We start from the raw sequence: 24,212 nt of genomic DNA, 5'->3' as shown, positions 1-24,212 counted from the left end.
TATCGATGGAATCATATAGTTTGTATTCTTTTGTTTGGCTTCTCTAACCACTGTATTTGTGAGAGTCGTGCATGTTGTTGCCTTAACTCCCATTTCTATATACTATTTCATTGTGTGAACAGGCAATTTGCTTATCCATTCTTCCAAACTATCCATTTAGGTGGTTTTCAGTTTGGGGCTATTACAAATAGCGCTGCTATGAACATTTTGGCACACGTCTTTTGGTGAACATACATTTATTCATTTCTCTTGTGTATAGACCTATGAATGGGATTCCTAGCTTATTAGATATTCCTAATTCAACTTTGTAGATACTACCAGAATAGTTCTCCAAACTGATTGTACAAATTTATATTCCCGCATGTATGACCGTTCTGGTCACTCCACACCCTCACCAACACTTGGCATTCTGTTCTTTCCATTCTAGTCCTTCTAGTGGTTATGAAATGCTGTCACATTGTAATTTTAATTTGCATTTTCCTGGTAACTAGAAGCTAAGCATCTTTTTCATATATCAATGGGCCATTTTGTGAGGTGCCTGTTCAAGTCTTTTACCCATTTATCTATTAAGATTTTTTTTTTTTTTTTGACTTGTCGTTCTTTATGAATTCTGGCTGGATACAAGTCCTTTTAAGATATTTGTCATGAATTGTTTATGTTCTTATTCCTCCATATTTTGATGACTTCTTGTAATTTTGATAAAAATGATTATTTATTTCCAGACTCACCTCCCTAAACTCTGGCTCAGTTACATTTTCCTTCTTAAAATGAGTCATCACACTATGACTACCTTGTTCAGCCAGTCATTCCTCCCTACACTTTTCTTCTGGTTTATCTTTGTATGTCACATTTATTCAAACCAACTTCCTGGTTGTATGAAAAGTACATACATAAGGAAAAGATATACAGTATGATTTAGTACAAAGAGACACTAGAAATCAGGAGGCTTGAATGCTGATATTAAGTGGCAGTGTGACATAGGGCAAATCAGTTAACTTCTCTGGACTTCAACTTCCTCTTCTGTGTTAATGAGAAGGTTGGAATAAATGACCAAAATTCTCATTAATCTAAGAAGCTGCTTTATTTCAGGAGTATTAAAGCCCACATCTATTTATAACCATAATAGGTGCACTATTTGCTCTTTAAAGAACATCTTCTCTTTGATAAACTCTTTCCAGGGGCGCCTGGGTGGCTCAGTCGGTTAAGCAACTGCCTTTGGCTCAGGTCATGATCCCGGGGTCGTGGGATCGAGCCCCACATCAGGCTCCCTGTTCAGCGGGGAGCCTGCTTCTGCCACTCCCCCTGCGTGTGCTCTCCCTCTCCCGCGATCTCTTTCTCAAATAAATAAAATAAAAAAAAACAACAACAAAAACCACAACTCTTTCCAAATACAGAGGTAGAATGTAGTGTGGTGATCAAGAGCATGCTCCCTGGCATTAAGCTACCTGGGTTCAAAGAGTGTCCATTCTTTTTCAGGGTGCTTCCTTATTTTGTTAGAACAATGGCTTTTCAGTTCCTGATTGAATGATCTTTTGTCCCTGGGTCCTTAAGAAGTCTGAAGCAGTTGCTAGTAGTGTCCCACCTAAATCTCCTGGGCCATGACTACCCTTTCACTGCACACCAGGCCAACCTCCCAACTACCTACACCCACATCTCTTATGGGGTTTTCTGTGGCCACCAGTGCCCGATCTACCAGTATGCAAGCGCTGGGCATTGACTCTCCCAGTCCTTGTGGGAACAAGCCTTCACTGGACGACTGACAGGAGCTGGCTGTCAGTGACTGACGAAAGTTCTCCAGTTCTCTTGCACCACAGGTGGGATAACAGAGGTGTGATTCTTCAGTTGCTACCAGAACTCCATAGCAGCGCTGTGCTTAATAATTCCAAGTGTTAACTTATTTGATAGTGAATTTTTATTGGCTTCGTTCAATTCTGTCTGAATTCTTTACACCCCTCCTGGTGTGTCCTGAGGTCACATCCCAGATAAACTCCCTGTACTCAACTACTTGTCTCAGTCAACTTCTGGGGTAACACAAACTAAGAGACCCGTAGAACAACTTCTGCGGCATTTTATCACAGCCCACTTGGGAAAGTTGCTTTCCTTCTCTGTGCTCTTATATTGTAGCAATACATTAAAAGATATTGGGATATTACCAAGTGGACTAAAAATTGCCCACACATTGTATCACGAATAAGCTTTCCTATGAATTTTTAAGCATTTCTCTATATAAACTTGACACTTGATAGTAATATGCTAATATAGAGTGGCTCATTTCACACTCCTCTTTACTCCCTTGGAAGTTGTTAAAATACATTTAAAGAAATAAAGTATGTCCCAAGTAACATGTTGCTACATTGGATCCTAAATGATTTGGCTTGCAAAATCATGAATTACAAGGCTTTAGTTCATTTGTCAAAAATAGAAATGAGTATCACTGATCTCCTTTAATTATAAGTGCACTTTTAGAAACCATTCATTTTTTCAATTTAAAGTAATATTCAGGATGGCACGGGATTCTGTGTACTACACTTCCAAATCATACTGGTATATGATTATAGGCCTTTTTGCAGTCTATCGTGAGGGCCCCAATTCAATTTCATGATCTTAAGTAATAATCTATAAAGAAAGGGAGAAACAAAAAATTTTGAAGTTTATACTGAAAACAGTAAGTCAAAATACAAATAGGTGGCATGTTTTCTAGCAAACACACACACATACGAAGAAAAAAATGTTAATTTAAATCCACTTTTTATTCTTTCATAGATTTTAACAATTATACACAACTTTTAACATAAAGATAGTGAAATCTCAAGGATAAGGAGGCAATATATATGGCCTCTTCTATTCGTTCTTCAGGATGGAAGGAAATTTCCAAAGGGTACATGTGTGAGATTTAACACTGGAAAAATACATATGAAACTTGTTTAACTGGCTCCACTTAGGACCAGGCATAGCACAATATAGAACTGCATCATCTTTTTAAAAGATTGTTGTAATTTTAACACATTCTTACCAAAGAAATATGATCAGTGACCAATTTGAAATTCTACAACATATAGGTTGAAGGACACTTACAATGAATAGCAGAGCATCTTCTATCTCTAGCCTCTTCACACCCATACATCAACATTCTTAAAAGGGAGTAGGAATTACATTGTAAATTCAGAACAACAAAAAACAAACTTGGTAAAACTTTCGTCATCATATCATTCATTACTATCACAGTCCTAGTTTGCTGGTCAGTTTAAGGTAGGAATAGAACATTTTTGAAATCCTTTTCATTTCCACTGGTCTTAGGGCCTCTGGGTAGGAGGCCACATTGGAAGCAAACTGATAAAGCAGCACCATTAAGTCCGCATCTCAACAAATCACTGCATAATTTTTATCTTCCAATATTCGGAAAGGTTAAAAAAAAAAAGCTGCGTGGAAGAATATCTATCCTGAGTAGCAAGCCACTGTAAAAACATGCAATCTGCAAGGATTTCAACAAACTATAGCTGAATTCTCTACTCACGGCATCTTTCCTTAACGGACCAAAAGAAATACGTTACCTAAAAATTAAATAATAATATACTGAGGCATAAAATAAATACTTTACTTATGCTATTACATTTGGGTATTTGAGATTGTTAGACATATTCACATACCCTTTCCTCTTCCCAAAGAGGAAGCAATGGTGCCAGCACTGTTGGTCAGAAAGAGTTAATAGAGAAACTGTTGCTCTCAGAGCTGTTCTGTAGTGTGCCTTACACAGACACAGAAATTATTATTTTAAAACATGTACTGAAAAGACAGGATGAAATTATCTTTCTTCTCACATGACCCAGATTCTGTCATCAGCAGATATAAGAATTAATTTCCTCCCTATTAAACAGAATGGAAACTGTTATGCTGCTATTGCTACAGATATTCTGAGAAATCTTTTGAACCAGTAAACTGGTAAACTGGTTGTTCAAAAGTTCACTAAGCAAACAAACATGCAAACACGTGACACATATCATTATCTTGTAAAAACGTAATGCCACTCTGGCCCCAATTATCACTACAGTCCAGCTGGTCCTTAATGGTGCAAACAGCCTTTAACCATACTGAATACCTTCTCTGTGGCATTTTACTGCCCATCCCACCGCCACATGATTCTTAGAAGCTCAGGCTTCTAAGACGTTTGAGAAAAAGGAAAGGGTGTGATGTGGATCAAGTTCCGGTGATTGTTTTAAATGTGATTTTAAAAAGAATTTCTTAGTAATGTAGTAGTATAGTCCTTGATACTGAATTTTTCATAGTGAAATAAAATATGCTTTAACAAGATGATGTTTAAGTTTGACCACCTGGCTCCTTTTCCACTTTTTTGGAGGGTACTGATTCATATACTGTGCTGAGTCCCACAAATGCCTGTTTTAAAAACAGCAGAGTTCCCAACAGTTTCCTATAAACATTCCTGATTTATACTGGGGAAAGCAATGCATAATTGGAACATTAATCATTCATGTTTTTAGAAAAAGGCAATTATATCCTGCAAAGCAGTTACTCAGCAAAATGCTAAGCTGCAAATAACCTTACCACATAGATAGAGTCATTTCACAAAGTACCTGTCAAAATGTATAGAAATCTGGCCTTCCATTCCAAATCTATTGCAAAGAGAGTACATGCAGTAGTCCTGTTTACAATTTAAAGGCGAGGAGGAAAGGGCAAACCGAGGACAAGTAGGGATGTCACCCTACAGACAAGTTTACAGTAGTGTAGCCATTATATATCATATTTACTACATTCACCACTTCGGAGAAAGGATCATGGAGGCCCTTCAAACACTGGAACAAAGGAATGTTTGTTTTATATAAGACCTACCAGATAAACAGGGAAACAAATGATAACACACGTAGGCACTAGTCTCAAAGCTGCACAATAAAGAAGCAAAGGGTTTGGAGATGAGAAATTTAGGAAAATATACACATGAGAGGAGGTTGCTGAGGAAAGGAAAGAAATCACAGTTCTAATCTTCAAGGCTACGAAATGCATTCTGCATATCTTCAAGAAGTTGTGCATAGTCGGCCTTGATCTTTGCCTCACCATCTTTCACTGGATCCTGAGAAAAGACAGTACAGAACTCAATTTACCTTTGGAAAATAATTTTCAGAGCAGGTAGTAAGTTACTTATTTTGAACATATTTTGAGTATTAGGTTAAGTGAGGTATACTGGCAAAACACAGGCAGGAGTCAAAAATTATCCTTATTTTCCTTTAAGAGTAGAAATGTATGCAAGGAGGAACACTCCAACCTAAGAGAAAGAAGACAAAATTTTGATTCCCCTGAAACTAATAATACACTATATGTTAACTAAATTGCATTTAATTTTTAAAAAAAAAAGACAAAATTTTGGTTTTGTATTTGGCTTGCTAATTGTATTCAGTGACCAATGGATTTATCCTCAACAATATGCAAAATATGGGGAAATTATACAATATCACATATTAGATGTATTCTACTGCATGTACATGATAGTTGGAATTAATTTAGTCAAAACATAATTTACTGTTCAAGGTCTCATAATATCACATTGGCACAGGGAAGTAAAATTTCTAAAATAATCTTAAAAGGCAACACATTTTAAATCTCTATGGAAAACTTAACTGAGCAGTATGTATAAAATAGACTTTATGTATAAATAAAAGAGACTTTAAAATATTTAAGCTTTCTAACCAAATCGGTCTACTTCTGGGAACCTATAATAGGAAAATACACAAAACCAACTACAGAAACAAAGCTGTCCATACCAACAACTGGAAATTTCCTAAATACTTAACAATAGGAAAATATTACTCTCCAGCCACAAAATAATGCTACAGAAGAATATTTAATGACATAAAAAAACAACTGAGGGGGCGCCTGGGTGGCTCATTTGGTTAAGCAGCCGACTCCTGATTTCGGCTCAGGTCATGATCTCAGGGCCCTGCAACTGAGCCCTGTGCCTGGCTCCGTGCTCAGTGAGGAGTCCACTTGAGGATTCTCTCTCTCTCTCTCTCTGCTCCTTCCCCACTTGTGCTCTTGCTCTCTTGCTCTCTCGAATAAATAAATAAATCTTTAAAAACAAAATAAGAGTTTAAAAAAAAAACTTGGGATGTCAATTTGATATAGTGTGCTGTAAACAGGAAAAAGATACCAACTTGAATCACACTACTAGAAATCATCACTATATTATTATTGGATATTTTTATCTCTTCATATGAATGTATAATTTTATTTTTTTCAGCAATAATATACAGTGTTGTATTAGTTTCAGATATACAATATAGTGATTCTTTTTTTTTAAAGATTGTATTTATTCATTTGTCAGAGAGAGAGAGCACAAGCAGGGGGAGCAGCAGGCTCCCCGTTGTGCAAGGAGCCTGACGTGGAACTCAATCCCAGGAGCCTGGGATCGTGACCTGAGCCGAAGGCAGAAGCTTAACCGACTGAACCACCCAGGCGAATCAATAACAGTGTACTCTTAATCCTCTTCACCTATTTCATTCATCGCCCCTCCCATCTCCCCTGTGGCAACTACCAGACTGTTCTCTATATATTAAAGAGTCTGTTTTTTGGTTTGTCTCTTCTTTCCCTTGTTCGTTTGTTTTGTTTCTTAAATTCCACATGAGTGAAATCATACGGTATTTGCCTTCCTCTAACTGACTTATCACTTAGCATTATACTCTCTAGATCCATCCATGTTGCAAGTGGCAAGATTTCATTCTTTTGTATGGTTGAGTAATACTCCATGGTATTTGTGTGTGTATCATATTTTCTTTATCCATACGAATGTGTAATTTTTAAAAATAAAATCTGGATCAAATTACATATGGAATTTTTTTGCAACTTGATTTTTTTCACTCATTATACCATAAGCATTTCCCCATATCTTTGGATTTTCTTTGAAAAAACAGTATTAATGTCTTCATAATATGCTTGCTATAATTGTATATGCCATAATGTACTGTTGACCCTGTTCGCTCTTGAATGACATTTAAGAAGTTTAATAAACAATATTTTATATGTTCATATAAAAATCTGATTAATATGTCAACTATACTTCACCTAAAAAAAAAAATCTCTGATTATTTCCTTGGGTTATATGTTTTGAATTGGAATGAAGACTCAAAGAGTGTGAATATTTTAAAATTCTTGATATAGTGAGTGTCTATTTTTAAAGATTTATTTTCAACCTACAGTGTAAACAAACACTATATATAGAACACACAGAGAACCGTTCTCAATTTCTCAATAGGTGATTAGTAAATATATCTGGATGTCATGACTTAGAAACCCAATTGATCAAATACTTTAAAAACAATTTTACATTCGAGCTTCTACTGATAATTTCATTTAATTATCTATTTATGTTGTGCACTTCAAAAAAAAAGAGAATCCACCTGAAAGTTAAAAGTGATGGGTAATAGGGAAAAAAAATGATATGTAACAGGATACTTAGAAGTAAACAGCATAAGTCATTTCAGATGAGCATGGAGGTAAGATGGTAATAGGTACTTGAGGAAAAGTAATTGCTGCTTAGCCATGATTTTAGCTCTAAATTTCCTGGCAGTTAAGACAAAAGGGAAAACACGTCAGCATTTATTTTAGACATGACACAGTATAATTTTTATCTCTAGAATTACTATTTGAATGTAAATTTATGGTCTCTTCTGGTTTTACATAACCTGAGCATGCGTGAAATGATAAACCCAAGTTTCACACACCAGGTTTGTGAATAAATAGGTTGTTTGTAAAGAGTTAAAAAAATAAAAAGAAACATTTCTTACTATAAAAAGTTAGGTAGAAGCAAAATATACCTTGAATTTCATAGAGGAAAGCTTATAGAGAATCTCCCCCATATGCTCACGGATAATGGACCACGTGATTTTATTGTCACTCTGTGCAGTGGTTTCGACAGCTCTCCGGGCCATATCATAAAATGCAATCATGTTGGACAGCATCCCGACTGTCTTGTAGAATGGGCAGAACCTAGGGTATAAATGAAAATCAAAATAATAAAAATAAAATCCAAAGCAGGTTCATACTTTATCTATAAAATACCAGAGCATTAGCTTTTTTATTTAAATATGCAGACTACTTATATTTATTGGATGATAATAATGAATGAAAACAAAAGTGGAAAAGACTAACAACTACTTGACCAGAGCTTTTTGGTACAGATGAAATATGGGGTGGATGGATAGATGGAGATATTTATTTACTTAAGAGTGATGTTTATTTTTATCTACTAAAATAATCAAAGAGGAAGAACAATCAAACAGTACTGCTATAATCTAACAACTCTCTGAGAGTTTGTTTTTGTACAGTACAGTTAAAGGAGTAACCCAGACGGTAAAATAAATGAATTGCAAAAACTCCTTGTGATAGTGGGATTAAGGTTTAATGAGTAATAGAAAAGCAGAAAACTGCAATTTCCTAAGGTGAACAGTAGTCCCTTCCCCCATTAATTGTTCATTTTCACTTACCCACACCTTTTAATAATGAGGACACACAAGTTAATATTCAACTTGGATCACATGCATGCCTATCAACTTTCTGATACATTTAAACACACTTGCATACACAATTTCATGCACATTCTGTATTACACTTTCTGAAGAATTTTCCTTTGGTTGAGTTATCTTTGTATGGGTGGCCAGAGCTTCTTAAGTTCCTGATACAGATTTTTGAGGCTATTGCCATATTTTCTGCTTGTCCTACATTCTGGTAATATTCCTATGTGTTCAGTTCCCTCTTCAGTCCAAATATGATTTGAGGGAGAAAAGCTAGCCTACGATCAAAGGGCTCAATTTATCAAAGTTTAAAAGAAATGGGGACTTTATTTTTTTTAAAGATCATACAATAGGGATTTTTTTGTCTGCTAGTTTTTTTGTTGTTTTTTTTTTAAAGATTTTACTTATTTATTTGACAGAGAGAGAGGCACAGCAAGAGAGGGCACACAAGCAGGGGGAGTGGGAGAGGGAGAAGCAGGCTTCCCGCCGAGCAGGGAGCCTGATGCGGGGCCCGATCCCAGGACCCTGGGACCATGACCTGAGCCGAAGGCAGACGTTTAATGACTGAGCCACCCAGGCGCCCCGAAATGGGGACTTTAAATAAGCCACAGCAGTAGCAGACACAAGTGGGACAGCTAACAGAGACTATGGTAGAAAGAAAGAAGACTAGGACTATTGGGAAATGGAGCAGGAAAGTAGGACATAATTACTTAGGAAAAGAGTAGGAGTGGCATGCGCAGCTGTAAAACGTAGTGAGAAAAGCATCTGAAGGAGGCTCCATGCACTACGCCACAATCTAATCTAATTAAAGATGGCTGGATAGGGGCGTGGGGTGGCTCAGTCGTTAAGTGTGTGCCTTCGGCTCAGGTCATGATCCCAGGGTCCTGGGATCGAGCCCTGCATCGGGCTCCCTGCTCAGCGGGAAGCCTGCTTCTCCCTCTCCCACTCCCCCTGCTTGTGCTCGCTCTCTCGCTCACTCTGTCAGATAAATGAATAAAATCTTAAAAAAAAAAAAAAGTGGCAAATCCCTTTAAAAAAAAAAAAAGGGCTGGATAATGAGTGAAAATACTGTTGTCAAAACTGCACAAATGAGGAAAATCAAAAATAAGGGGACATACTAGATCGTTAGATGTTTGCTATGAAAATACAAAATAAACCTATATATTGAGTCAGAGTTCTGTCTGTATGAGGAAAAAAAAGGATTTCTAATGTGGAGGCAGCTCTTTCTTCAAAACTCAACAGAAAATCTTTAAATAAAAAAAGAAAATCAGGATAGGTTACCTGTCATAAGGAGTATATCCATTTTGTTGTAAGAAATCATCTTTGATAAGTTTTGCTACCTCCAGAGTGATTTTATCTGTTTCGGCTAGAGAAGCCTAGAAGAAAAAAAATTTTTTTAGAAATTTACTTCAATATGGGGCCAGTGATTGTAATCAATTAACCAAGCAAAAACTATATAATCAACACACAGTCATCTATCATTAACAAATTCACTTCATAACTGCTTGTTGATTTTTTTTATTGTGGTAAAAACACGTAACAAGTTTTTCATCTTAACCATTTTTAAGTAGTTCAATAGCGCTCACTATATTCCCATTGTTGTGAAACAGATTTCCTTAACTGGTCATCATGCAAATCTGAAACTCTATATCCATTAAATAGCAATTCTCCTTTTCCTCCTCTCCCAGAACCTGGTAACTACCATTCCACTTTCTGTTTCTATGAATATGACTACTTTAGATGGAATCGCCCCGTATTTGTCTTTTTGTGACTGCTGTATATCACTTAACATAATGTCCTCAAGGTTCATCCATGTTGTAGCATGTGTTAGAATTTTCCTTCCTTTTTAAGGCTGGATAATATCCCATTACATATATACACGCCACATTTTGTTTATCCATTCATTAATCAAAAGACAGTTGGGTTGCTTTTACCTCTTAGCTATCGTGTATAAGTGCTGCTATGAACATGGTATACAAATAAACTAATGTTCTTTTACTGATGTTGGCTAACTGAACGTAATAAAAAAAAGTTCTTTTTTTGAAACACTTTCTTCACATTGTCTTGCTAGCTTAACTATTTGAATTATGAATCTTGAGTTTGTTTCAAAAAAGATCTATACAGGGATGCCTGGGTGGCTCAGTTGGTTAAGCGTCTGCCTTCAGCTCAGGTCATGATCCCGTGGTCCTGGGACCAAGTCCCACATCTGGCTCTCTGCTCAGCGGGGAGCCTGCTTCTCCCTCTGCCTGCCATTCCCCCTGTTTGTGCCCTGTCTCTCTCTCTTTCTGACAAATAAGTAAGTAAAATCTTTAAAAAAAAATCAATACATTCCATAAACAGTTACTTTTTTAAAAAAGAGGGGCACCTGGGTGGCTCAGTTGTTAAGCGTCTGCCTTCGGCTCAGGTCATGATCCCAGGGCCCTGGGATCGAGCCCCGCATCGGGCTCCCTGCTCAGTGGGGAGCCTGCTTTTCCCTCTCCCACTCCCCCTGCTTGTGTTCCCTCTCTTGCTTTCTCTCTGTCAAATATATAAATAAAATCTTAAAAAAAAAAAAAAGAACATTATATGGTGTTTAGAACTATGTAAATGCATGGGGTGCCTGGCTGGATTAGTCAGTGGAGCATGTAACTCTTGACCTTGGGGTTGTGAGTTCGAGCCCCATGTTGGGGGTGAAGATTACTCAAAAATAAAATCTTAAAAAAAAGAAACTATAAATGCAAATTTTTTTTCTGTGTCTGAGTACTGTTAGAGCTTCTTTAAATACCCCTGCCTCAAAAGCTTTAACTTTGGCAATTACCCTAAACAGCCTAGCTGGTAAAGATTTGTTGGAAGTTGTGGCAAAGGGACAGGCCCAGTAAGCTAACTGCAGTTGTTTGTCATCTCTGTGCAACTAAGCTCCTTAGAGGTAAGGATCAGGTCTTCTTTCCTTTCTTTCTCCTGTTTTTTTTTTTTTAAGATTTTATTTATTTGCGAGAGAGAGAATGAGAGACAGAGAGCATGAGAGAGAGGAGGGTCAGAGGGAGAAGCAGACTCCCCACTGAGCAGGGAGCCCGATGCGGAACTCGATCCCGGGACTCCAGGATCATGACCTGAGCCGAAAGCAGTTGCTTAACCAACTGGGCCACCCAGGCGCCCCTCTTTCTCCTGTTTTTTTAAATCCCTTTTATCCCTAATCCCTGCTTCAACCATAAGTATTTTTTTTTTTTAATATTTATTATTATTATTTATTTGAGAGAGAGAGCACGAGGGGGGGAGGGTCAGAGGGAGAAGCAGACTCCCCGCTGAGCAGGGAGCCCGATGTGGGACTCGATCCTGGGACCCCAGGATCATGGCCTGAGCCGAAGGCAGCTGCTTAACCAACTGAGCCACCCAGGTGTCCAACCGTAAGTATTAAAATGTGTTTTATGTGTATCCCTTTACGTGCAAAAATTCATGTGAAATGTGTATTTTATTTTGTATTAGTATTTTATACTATGTAAAGCAGTCACGTATGTGTCTTTGGCTCTTTTTCAGATCCATCCATGTTGCTGTGTGCAACACAGTCTGCTTCCAGGTCCTGCATACCTCATTCTCCATGGTGTGCAACCCCAAAACTATGAGCAGTAAAACACTGTTCAAAGTGGGTTTGTTACTCAACAATAGGTAATCAAAACAATAATCATCTTTCTACCTTCCATAACACAAACAGGACCCTCAAATATCTGCTGGATAAAGGATAAGCTAAACTTCTATTAGTTCAAAAAATATTTAATAAGTACTCATTTTGCTAGGCAAGAATCTGTATATCCAAGGTTCTATCTGTCCTTACAACATATCACTCTAACTCACAGACCCGTCCTCCATGGGACTTAACCACTCACCTTTCCCACAAGTTGCACAATTTCTGCCAGGTCTTCTTCTTCCTGCAGAATCTCTTTAGCTTTGGTCCTCAGAGGAACAAATTCTGTGAAGTGTTTGTCATAGTACTCGTCCAAGGCACGCATGTACTTGCTATAGCTGATCAGCCAGTTGACAGAGGGGAAATGCTTACGTTGAGCTAGTTTCTTATCTAAGCCCCAGAACACCTGATTTAAAAACAAAACAAACAAACAAATACAATGATTTTTCTTAAAAAAAAAAAATTTTTTTAACAGTCTTAAAGTATATTTGTCCTAAATATGCAATTCTATAATATTTTGGTCAAATTATCAATCTTTTTAGTATATCCCACATATAACTGAAATAGAATACAACTTACAATTTAAAAAATATATTCGTTTTAGTTTCAGGATGGATATTATCTATGAATCAAATTCAAATTGTATCTGAATTTCCTTAATAGTATGGCAAATCTGATAGAAGAAAAATGAATGGACTCTTCTGAAGATTTATTATGGTGCAATATAAACAGAGGAACCAGAAAATGCTTACGGAGATAGAATAGATTCTTCACTTTGATTAAACACCTTGAAACATTCTGACTAAATTCAATTCCCTATGATTAAGGGCCAATCCAATAAGATCCAACAGTCATTTTTCTGAGGCCAAATGTTCACATATATTTTTATGCATTCTTAACTTCGCTTGCCCTTTCCCTGAAATTGAAACTCAAAATATTAGCAAAGGTTAAACACCTTGAGAGTTATAAATATAGCCTCTGCCATTTTTTTTCTCAGATACTGACAGAAACATAAGCAAATATTCTTTTTCCCCATGAATAATACACACAGTTATGAATACATCAACATTTTACTACAGCCCTGATTTGTATACATCTTTCATTTAGGCTTCTTTTGATGGCCAAGTTGACCAGCTATCCACTGCAATTCCTGCCTTGTCACTAGGAAGCAGCTGCGTAGGCAGAAAGTACATTTTCCAGCTTTGCTTTCATCTGGGTGTGGCCAACAGAATGAGTGGGGTGACTGCATCTGAGCTCAGAGTTCACAGTGCGGGTGTGCCTTCTCCACAGTCTCCCTCGTGCCAGCCAGAGATGCAGACGGTTACAAGGCTAGGTGACGGTGGAGCCCCAAGCTGGTAGGAACCCTGGTCTCTGAATTACTAGTAAGTGGAAAAGAGCCATCCTCTGATAAGATCATCTGCTTTGGATCATACTATGAGAAAAAAGAAACTTCTACTGAGTTTTTGCCATTATGCATTTTTAGGCCTATTTGTTTCTACAACTAGGGTTACTCTCACTTAAAGGCTATATTATTCTCACACTAATAAAACTTTGCTATTCCGGATGTATTTTCCACTTACAGAAATTAAGTTTGTTATAAATCTTAGGCAAAGAGCTAAGAAACAATGGACAGTATTAAAAGCTCTCAGTGACAAGAATGTTCCTAAAACAGACTTTCCTATTGCTTAACTCTGTAGTGAGTAGATTAAATACTTCACGATGATTTAGATAACATTAGAGCAGAGCCGGGGTGGGAAAGCTCAGAAGTTGACTATACGCTAGGAAAAGATATACCTGAACAATACCAAGAGTAGCAGATGTAACTGGATCAGAAAAATCACCACCAGGTGGAGAAACCCTAAATTTAAAGGGAAAAAAGGCATTATAGAAGATTAAGTAACTGGCATATGAAAATAAAAATCGTTTGAAAGTCAATATTAATGTAAATAACTTTAGAACTAACATTTTTTTTTTTAAGATTTATTAGAGAGAGAGCCAGAGAGCACAAGCAGAGGGAGTAGGAGAAGCAGGATCCCCACTGAGCAGGGAGCCCGAGGTGGGGCTCGATCCCAGGACCCTGGGATCATGACCTGAGCCAAAGGCAGACGCTTAACTGGCTGAGCCACCCAGGCGCCCCTCGAACTAACCTTTAGAACTAAACTTTAGAACTAAGAAAAACTGACATACAAATATTAATAAAGATCAGTACTACATTGCAAATAACAATGGTAACTACTGAATACCTTCTAGTACTAGAAATTAGAGATATAATCAGTTTCGTGATTCTAATCAAAAGATGAAACAGGAAGAAAAAGCTCTAAAAACAAAGTATGGCTTTATGTAGTGATCATGGATCTTCATTTTGTTTTTACTTTGATACAATCTTACCTTAACATGCCTATAAATTTCTAAGTTATTAAGACATTGTGACTTAAATATAATAAATCAGTTAAGTCAAATAACCAGAATATGCAGAGAGAAGCTAAACATATACATTGTAAGGAGCTCTTTGGGTGACCCTGGAGTGCAGTCTTGGTTAAGAACCACTACCCTCAGAAGAAGCTGAATTTTTTCTCTTTCAAATTAATGACTTTTGGGGCGCCTGGGTGGCTCAGTCGTTAAGTGTCTGCCTTTGGCTCAGGTCATGATCCCAGGGTCCTGGGATCGAGCCCTGCATCGGGCTCCCTGCTCAGTGGGAAGCCTGCTTCTCCCTCTCCCACTCCCCCTGCTTGTGTTCCCTCTCTCACTGTGTCTCTCTCTGTCAAATAAATAAATAAAATCTTAATAAAATAAAATAAAATAAAATAAATAACTTTTAATTTTTCTTTTGAAAAGTGAACAGTTGAGGTGCTTACGCTCCTACAATGCTGACACTTCCTTCTCTTTCAGGATTTCCAAGACATTTCACCCGGCCTGCTCGCTCATAGAAAGAGGCCAGACGGGCACCAAGATATGCAGGATATCCACTATCTGAAAAAATGAAAAGAAATTTAAGAGAGGGTCTAAGCCAGTCCTAAAAATCTTATCAGCCTTCTTACATGATAAGCAATACAAAGATTTACCTGCAGGCATTTCAGCTAAGCGGCCAGAGATTTCTCTAAGAGCCTCTGCCCATCTAGAGGTAGAGTCAGCCATCATACTGACATGATAACCCATGTCACGGAAATATTCTGACAGCGTAATTCCTAAATTGGGAAGAATATCACAAGTTATAATTCTACAAGGTAGAAACCTTACTTTGTCACCCTTAAGAAAACTTTAAAACAATAAGTACATGAGGTAGACTGATAGCTGTTCACCAAAATCTGTTCTCCCTCTTGTTTTTTTTTTTTTTTTTTAAGATTTTATTTATTTATTTGAGACAGAGAGAATGAGAGAGAGAGCACATGAGAAGGGGGAGGGTCAGAGGGAGAAGCAGGCTCCCTGCCGAGCAGGGAGCCCGATGCGGGACTCGATCCAGGGACTCCAGGATCATGACCTGAGCCGAAGGCAGTCGCTCAACCAACTGAGCCACCCAGGCGCCCTGTTCTCCCTCTTGTTTTGTGCACACAGTTGAATTATGTTTCCTGGCCTCCTTAATATTTAGATATGACCATGTAACTGACCTTCAGCTGATAGAATGAAAGTCAAAGTAATGAGTTTCATCATCAGGCAAGCCACACATCCTTTCATGCTCTTTATTCTTTCTGACTTACTGAGATAGAGAGGACTCCCAGGAGCTCTGGAAGTCATGAGTTGAAAATGAAAGAGTACTTTTCAGCCTGGGTCCCAGGCCAGAATGACAAAATAAAAAATAGACGCTGACCACTTAAAAAAAACATCTATTATACTGAGCAATGACAAGTTTGGGTTTATTTGCTGCCATAGCCTATTCTAATATAATACACATTTTAAAAAGTAGGAAAAGACTTTTTCCCTATTCCTTGTTGAGATAATTATGTCTGAAATTAATTTCCACTGTAGCTTTTATCTACATATCACACATACACATACCAAAACCCCCCAACTAATTAGCTTGTTTGATTATTTTTCAAAAGTAGCAAATGTTATTAACCTGACTAATATCTTAATTATCCAGATCATTCTGCTCTGCATATTAGGTTCCATTCTTTTAAATCACTACGGTAAACCATTTAGAAAAAGAGTCTAACGTACAGAAAGAAGTCCCGGGTTCTAGTTTCTGTTCTGTCATTAACCTCAGCAAACTAGCTTCATTTCCCAGTGTGGTTTCCTAATCTGTTAAAATGGAATAACTCTTGCTCTATCTATCTGTACATATCAGATGAAATGATACATATAAATGCCCTTTGAAAAGTACAAGGTACTATGCAACTCCAACATATTAGAAAGTTATAGTTGTTACTACATTGTAAGAGCCCCCAAATCTAATGCCCTGATTCCTTTATTTTACCTGTAAAGAAACAGAGGCATATATAAGTAAAACAAAATAGCACTCAAAAATTCAGCAATTTACTATTTATCATATCACATCTTTCAGAATAAGAAATACTGATATCTGAGGCTTTTAAAAAATGATTCCACGATCAAAGTCTTAAAAAAATATCACTTCTCATTATTAAGGCTTAAAAAAACACATTTGTCATCACATATTCCAATGTGATGATAGGATCAGGTCCTCTCTTATACCAGCATGGCTACATTTTCAGTTTCTGTGACGATGCTCATTAATGCTTGTGTGTATGTATTAGAAAGACTTGGTGGAAGAGACAGATACATATGAGTAAACTTCAAAGGAGTTTCACAGACCTAATGATATCAGCGCCTATCAGTGTAAAAAAACCAACAAAACAACACCTTAGACAAAATCAAAAGATGAACAAACTGGGAAAACACTGGCAACTCATGATAGATAAAAGACCATTTTCAAAGAGCTTTTATAAATCAGTATGAAAAAGAACTCCTATCCAAAAGGAACGTGGACAGAAAGCAGTTTTCAAATGGTTAATACAAAGAGCAAAGATGCTAGCTCACTGAAAGAAATACAGACTGAACAGGTATCTAATAAAGCAGGGATAGTAAAATGCTAATTGTCAAATCTGGGTGCTGAGAATGCAATATTCTTTCAAATGTCTATGTGTTTGATAATTATCCTAAGAAAGTGGTACAAAACCTAGCACTGGTGAAGATGTGGAGAAACAGAACTCTTGCTCGCTGTTACCCCTTTTGAAGGGCTATCAAAATCTAAAATCTATATAACAGTTGTATGCTTGGCAATTTTACTTCTACAAATTTACCTTACAAAAATGTACAAAGAAATGTGCACAAAACATGAAAAGAAACTATAAAAAACACACATAAGGATGTTTTAGTGATGCAAAGTTTGTGATAGCAAAAAAACGATCAATAATCCATGTGTCTACCAGAAAGATGCTGGTTAAATCAGTTATGATATAGCCATACAGCTGGGATACTGTGCAGCTATTTAAAAGAAGACTTCCTCTCTTAAAATAGTAGATGAATAGGTCACTTTTCCCTTCTCACACAAGTAATCACCAAACAAGGAGAACAAGAAATACAAAAACTCTATTATCAGGGCACCTGGTGGCTCAGTCATTAAGTGTCTGCCTTCGGCTCAGGTCATGATCCCAGGGTCCTGGGATCGAGCCCCGCATCAGGCTCCCTGCTCCGTGGGAAGCCTGCTTCTCCCTCTCCCACTCCCCCTGCTTGTGTTCCCTCTCTCGCTGTGTCTCTCTCTGTCAAATAAATAAAGTCTTTTTGTTTTTTTAAAATTTATTTATTTGACAGAGAGTTAGAGAGCACAAGTAGGCAGAGCGGCAGGCAGAGGGAAAGGGAGAAGCAGGCTCTCTGCTGAGCAGGGAGCCCAATGCGGGGCTCGATCCCAGGACCCTGGGATCATGACCTGAGCCAAAGGCAGCCGCCCAACCGACTGAGCCACCCAGGCGCCCCTAAATAAATAAAATCTTAAAAAAAAAAAAAAAAGAAGATAACCATAAGAGAAGAGAAAAAGTTTCAGAAACAATTCTTGAAAATTTTCCAAAAAAATAAAAGACATCTTCATAGGTTGAAAAGGTAAATAAGTATGTTTCAGGAAAAATTTATCAAAACTATCAATACTGGCATATATCCTAATAAAGTTATAAAACTTTAAATTTAAAGAGAAATTTCTTTGAGCAAAAAGAAAAATCATCTATAAAAGGGAAAAAAGCAGGTCGGCTTCAGATCTCTATCTGGCATTATTTTTTTAAAGATTTATTTATTTTGAGAGAGAGAGAGAAAAAGGGAGAGAGAGAAAGAGAGAGAGCTCATATGAGTGAGCACACCAGGAGAAGCAGAGGAAAAGGGAGAGAGAACCCCAAGCAGACTCTGCGCTGACTGTGGAGCCCGATGTGGGGCTCGATCCCATGACCCTGAGATATTAACCTGAGTCGAAACCAAGAATCCGAGGCCAACTGACTGCGCTGCCCAGATGCCCCTCTCTCCCTAGAATTTAATGTTAGAATAAGAGGTCTCAAGGAAACAAACACTGATCCAAAATATTTATACCCAGCCAAACTACTACTAAACTTTAAAGGCAGTGGAGGGGCACCTGACTGGCTCAGTCAGAAGAGTGTGCAAGTCTTGATCTTGGGGTCATGAGTTCGAGCTCTGTGTTGGGTGTAGCGATTACTTAAAGAGAAAAGAGAAAAAGGAAGAAAATTTAAAGGCAGTGGAGGGGCACCTGACTGGCTCAGTCAGAAAAATGTGCAAGTCTTGATCTTGGGGTCATGAGTTCGAGCTCCGTGTTGGGTGTAGTGATTACTTAAAGAGAAAAGAGAAAAAGGAAGAAAATTTAAAGGCAGTGGAAAAAAACAAACTTATGAAGAAAAAAGAATCCATGGAATATAGTTTCCCTGAGCCTTTCTTGAAGAAACTTCAAAAAGTCAGATTTTAGCCAACCACGAAACAAATGGAGAAACTGTAGCCAAAGGACTGCTGTGGGGACTGACTCCATTTTACTCTAGGTTTAAGGCTAATACAAATATTGTATGTATGGTTACACAACAGAATGTGAATATTATAAATCCTGAAAATGTAGAAATAAGAGTACCAAAAGCTGGGATAGAAGTAGGAGCAAAGATGCGAGGTAATACATAAACACACAGATTTTCTTATCTTTTATATCTAGCCATCAAAATACAATAATTCAAAACTGATGTTTCAAGTTATAGAGCTACAGGTATATTTGGAGTTAGAGCAATGGTAAAACATGTAATGAAAAAAAAAAACAGTGTAGAAGATGTGTCATTTTATGGTCATGCTAGCTTTAAACTTAAGAACAGGCGTAAACTTCCTTTTTTTTTTTAAAGATTTATTTATTTATTTTAGAGAGAGAGAGAGAGAGAGAAACAGAGGGCAAGCAAGTGGGGGGAGGGGCATAGGGAGAGGGAGAAAAATCCCAAGCAGACGCCCCACCAAGCACAGAGCCTAACGCGAGGCTTGATCCTAGGACCCTGAGATTATGACCCGAGCCAAAATCAAGAGCTGGATGCTTAACCAACTGCACTACCCAAGTGCCCCAGATGTAAACTGCTTTTATTCTAATTCATATACTCACCAGTATAAATAGAAGCTTCTCTAGCAGCAACAGGCATATTGGAGGTATTGGCTACCAAAGCTGTCCTCTTCATAATTGATTCCACCTTACCATCAACTTCCATCGTGAGCTAAAGGCAAACAATCTATTTTGATCCTCTAATTTCCAAATAGAACATTTTAGTCCCCCTTTTTACAATTTTCCCATACTTAATCCCTCTTATAATCAGTTTTCCCCAAGTGGTATTTCCCATTACTCCAAACTTTTCTTCCTGCCCCATTGTGCTTTTATTTCATAAATGAAATCCATTATTTTATGGAAAAAGGAGTATTAGTTTAGCAACCTAATAGAGCATATAAAACCGATATAAAGTTCCCATCCATAAATATTTTGTCTATTTTATCTTTCTCCTAATAACTGAAAACCATTAGACCACAAAAAGAAACTTTAAAGTATTTGACTGAAAAATTCAAATTCCTTTCCTTGAATATACAAATTGAATTACAAATATAATTAGAAAATTCCTTAAGAGATCCTTGACAAATGAGAGCATTGCTCCAGATCCAACACAAAGCTTTATTAATTGCCACTGAAAGTTGATCAGTGGTATTTTCTCGAGAATAATATTTGAAGCTTTATACATACGGACCTCTGGGAAGTCCCGGAGGACTTCGGACATCTCATTTCCTCGTTCACCACATCCTACATAGATGATCACATCACTGTTGGAATACTTGGAAAGAGACTGTGATATCACTGTCTTTCCACAGCCAAAAGCCCCCGGGATTGCAGTAGTTCCTCCCTGTACACATCTAAGCAAAGAAAACAAAGTGCATTACTTTATTTGCTAATAAATACTAACAAATAAAGTAGGTAAGTGACACAGAAATACAAGTTAAGGAAAGAAAGCACTTTGAAATATTTTCATCTGTAAATACAAAGATAGATATACAGATACAGCTACAAAAATTGCTCTCCCAGTTGATACCTGTAACAGTGTATTTTTTTTATTGTCATTAACCATTTCTACCATCTTTAACAGCTGGAAAGTGAGAATATATGCTATAAGGTACCTGGGGAAAAGGAATCTGAAAATAAATAAAACAGTACTAATGATTTTTAGAATGCTTATATAGATTAGTTCAGGAAAGCACAATTAGGAATTAAAGCTAAAAGACAAATTTAAACAACTTTACTAAGTTGTCTTCTGAGGCAAAAAATAAGACCTAAGAAAATCATATCCTGCCATAAAGGTTAATGAACGAAGACTTTTGTTAAGGTGTCATTGTCAATCCCCTTTTATACACTGAGTAACTATTTATAAAGTACTTTCTAGGCACTGCTTGGAGATACTGGAGAGACACCAGCAAATAAGATAGCCATGTTTCTGTCCGCACAGAGCTCACATTCCAGCGGGGTAAAATAAAGAGGCAGCTGGTGATTACAGTGCCATTTAGCAGCTACATTCAAACTTTCCCTACAAAGTGGCACAGGAGAGTGAACTACCCTTAAGGGCAGAGGAAAGTGCATGTCGTGGTGTGTGTCCGTGTGTGTGCGCACATGCTAAGTGTGTATGTAGAGCAGGCGGGTATAGGCAGGAGAAATGAAATGTAATGCTAAGGGAAATTTCTTTGCAATACTGTGTTTTATTATAAAATTCACAGAAACACTATAGCCTTAATAATAACAATAGACTTCTTCAATATAAAACTAATATGCATTAAAGTTTTTTTCTCCTTCAAACTTTTCAGTGACTTTGATAAACTAAGAAGGCATGTCCATTCATTCCATGGCTTTGTTTACCTCTCTCAAATCACTTTTAACTTGGGTGGGGAGGCAGGGCTGGGTGTGACCCAGTTTGGAAGTTCAATGTCAAATTCAATGTGAAAAGTGCTTTCATAGAGAATAGCCAAGGTGCTATGGGAGAACACCGGAAGGGATGCAAAGTCTGACACTGGATTGGAGTGGGGTTAGGAGATCCTTCTGACAGTAGCTAAGACCTGAAAGGAAACAGAAATTAGCCAGACAAAGGGAAATAATGTTCCAAGCAGAGGAAACAGCATACCCAAAGGCCCGGGGGCAAGAGGGAGCACTGCTTGAGGAACCAGAAGTCCTTCAGGATGCCTGGAAGATGGTATATAAGGAGCTTGGGCAGTCAAGTGGCTGAGATGATACTGGAAGGTAAGCAATAACCCGATCACAGATGGTTTTGTAAGGAGTTAAGGAGTATTTGTTTCAAGAGCAATGAAGTGCAGTTAGGGGCTTCAAGCAAAACAGTGCAGGACGAGATATATGTTTTAGATGGGTCATTTTGTAACATGGACAATCACTTAGAAAGAAGGTAAGACTGAAGAGAAGTCTGATTAAATGTGATTATTGCAGGAATTAGGGTAGGATCCTTAATTAAAGCCATGGAGTAGGGATGAAAGACATAGATTAAAAAGTATCCAGGTAATAGAATAAAAGCACTTGTTCAATAATTAGATGTGGGCAGGTAAGAATGATCCTTGAGAGAAGTCACAGATTTTACATTAGGCATTTACCGGATGGACGACAGTGACATCTGCTCAAAGAGGCAACAAAAAAAAGATGAGCAAGTTTCAAGGAAGAGAGTGGTGATTAAGATGATGATTTGAGCTATGAATATACTGACTCTGAGGCACCTCTAAGGCATTCAAAAGGAGAGGTATGAACAGAAGTGAACATGTGAGTCTGGAACTCACATGAGATCTGGGAGGAAGATACAGATGTGAAAGTCATCATTTTAATATTTAATATTTAAGTCATGAGAGTGAAAAAACTCTAAGAAATATCAAAATTAAGGGAGAAGGGAACTGAAATGGAGAATAAGAACTTGTGGACAGAAGCTAATAGGAAAAACAAAGAAAGAGGGTATTTGAAGGAGGAAGGAGTAGAAAGCAATATCCAAAGTTGTAGCAATTAAGGAAATATTAAAACTTATTGAATTATCAGTACAGGAGTGAATGATGATGTTAGTGAGAGTAGTTTCAACCGGGTGGGCAACAGAGTGAGAGTGGGAAAAGTGGAGATGGCCAATTTATTTTTTCAAGAGGTCTGGCTATGAAGATGAGGAGACAAGTAGTGGAAGGTAGAAAGGGGAAAGGATGGAGGGTAGAAATTTTTTCATTAGATGGGAGATAAAGGGAAGATAACCTTGAAGCTTATCTAAAGGGAGATAACCTAAAGTGAGGTCCCAGAGGAGACATGAGGTGGGATATACTCCAGAAAGAGGAAAGAAGAAGGAACGGATGGAAGTGTACATTAATTGAAGGAGTTTCAAATGTGATGACCTCTAACTTCTCTGTGAAGGCTCTAGCATGATCATTTGTTGCCAAAGAAGGAAGAATGGAGCTGAGGCCTTGAGGCAGGTGCAGATGTCTGAAACAGCTGCTGAGGAGAGGAGGAGAATGGTAAACAGGGAAATGCAGGACTGTGACCCAGCAGTGAGGTACTAACTTGCACTGATTATTTGATTTTCTCAGCAGCCTGTGTGTAGATCTGGAAGAAGGGTATCCCCTTCTGGACTGATTCACAGTTGGGATTTTGCTGGGTGGGTGTAACAAAAACAAAGGAACAAGAAAATTTAGTATACCGGCAAATATGCAGAAAATTGACAAACTAGTAAGCTTAAGCTAGATACTGAAGGATATGGAAACAGGAAGTGCTGACTAATAAGTCACGAGAAATAGCGAGAACAACTCAGAGAGTAGGTTTCAAGGGTCAGTGGGACGTATGTGGGTCAGTGATCAAGGTTGAAGGAGTTACTGTATCATGGCTTCAGTCTTTTCTGTGAATTAAATGATGAAGTCATTTGTTGAAAGTAAAGCAGGGTATGGTGAAGCCTGAGAATTAAAGATGTTTTAAGCAGTCAAAGAAAATGGCAAAGAGCAGACTATAAAGTAATAAAGAATCCTGGGCAGCATGGAGAGCTCCGCTGATTTTAGAAACCACCAACTTATAGTGATACCAATCAACTAAATCCAGGATAACTTAATAAAGATAGTTATATCTTTGGGCATAGATTTTCTTCTGGAAATTTTATTTTTTCAGAAAGTTTTAGAAAAAAAACTTTGCTTTTGCAACTGTGAAACAATAAATTTTCAATGATTTGACTCTATAATAAGCATTGGCAATATATGAATATATTTATCTAGTTCACTATTACTTCTCTAGATAAAATTTATTATAGCATTAGCACATTAAATCTTTATCTATAAAGCAGTGAAACAATAAGCACATATAATCCTCTGAGGAAAAATCACAGGACACAGCTCAAACTTACGGAAAAAGGGCATCAAGGACCCTCTGGCCAGTCAACAAGGGATGATTAGCCGGCAGCTTCTCAGTGACAGGCCGAACTTGACGTACAGGCCACACCTGGACCATGCTAAACTTTTCCTTTATACCTTCAAATTCAAGCTCCAAGACAACATCCTATAAAAATACAGCAGGATGTTAAGTA

General features: G+C 37.6%; 1 protein-coding gene across 1 annotated transcript in view; it reads right to left on the bottom strand.

Moving 5' to 3' along the window:
* Positions 1–2,731: 2,731 nt before the first annotated feature.
* The window catches only part of ATP6V1A (ATPase H+ transporting V1 subunit A), a 60,374-nt gene continuing 38,893 nt past the window's right edge, over positions 2,732–24,212 (bottom strand). The window contains exons 6-15 of the mRNA XM_032406560.1: positions 24,033–24,184; positions 20,379–20,541; positions 19,751–19,859; positions 15,237–15,359; positions 15,030–15,144; positions 13,969–14,032; positions 12,377–12,580; positions 9,798–9,892; positions 7,821–7,992; positions 2,732–5,083 (exon numbers count right to left, since the gene is read on the bottom strand). Of these exons, the coding sequence (XP_032262451.1) occupies positions 4,991–5,083; positions 7,821–7,992; positions 9,798–9,892; positions 12,377–12,580; positions 13,969–14,032; positions 15,030–15,144; positions 15,237–15,359; positions 19,751–19,859; positions 20,379–20,541; positions 24,033–24,184 (1,290 nt within the window). The 3' untranslated portion in view covers positions 2,732–4,990. The remainder of the gene's footprint in view (positions 5,084–7,820; positions 7,993–9,797; positions 9,893–12,376; positions 12,581–13,968; positions 14,033–15,029; positions 15,145–15,236; positions 15,360–19,750; positions 19,860–20,378; positions 20,542–24,032; positions 24,185–24,212) is intronic.

This window comes from Phoca vitulina, unplaced genomic scaffold (genome assembly GCF_004348235.1).
Source record: "Phoca vitulina isolate PV1807 unplaced genomic scaffold, GSC_HSeal_1.0 scaffold8, whole genome shotgun sequence".
Taxonomy (NCBI): domain Eukaryota; kingdom Metazoa; phylum Chordata; class Mammalia; order Carnivora; family Phocidae; genus Phoca; species Phoca vitulina.
This window is presented reverse-complemented; position numbering and strand designations above follow the sequence as displayed.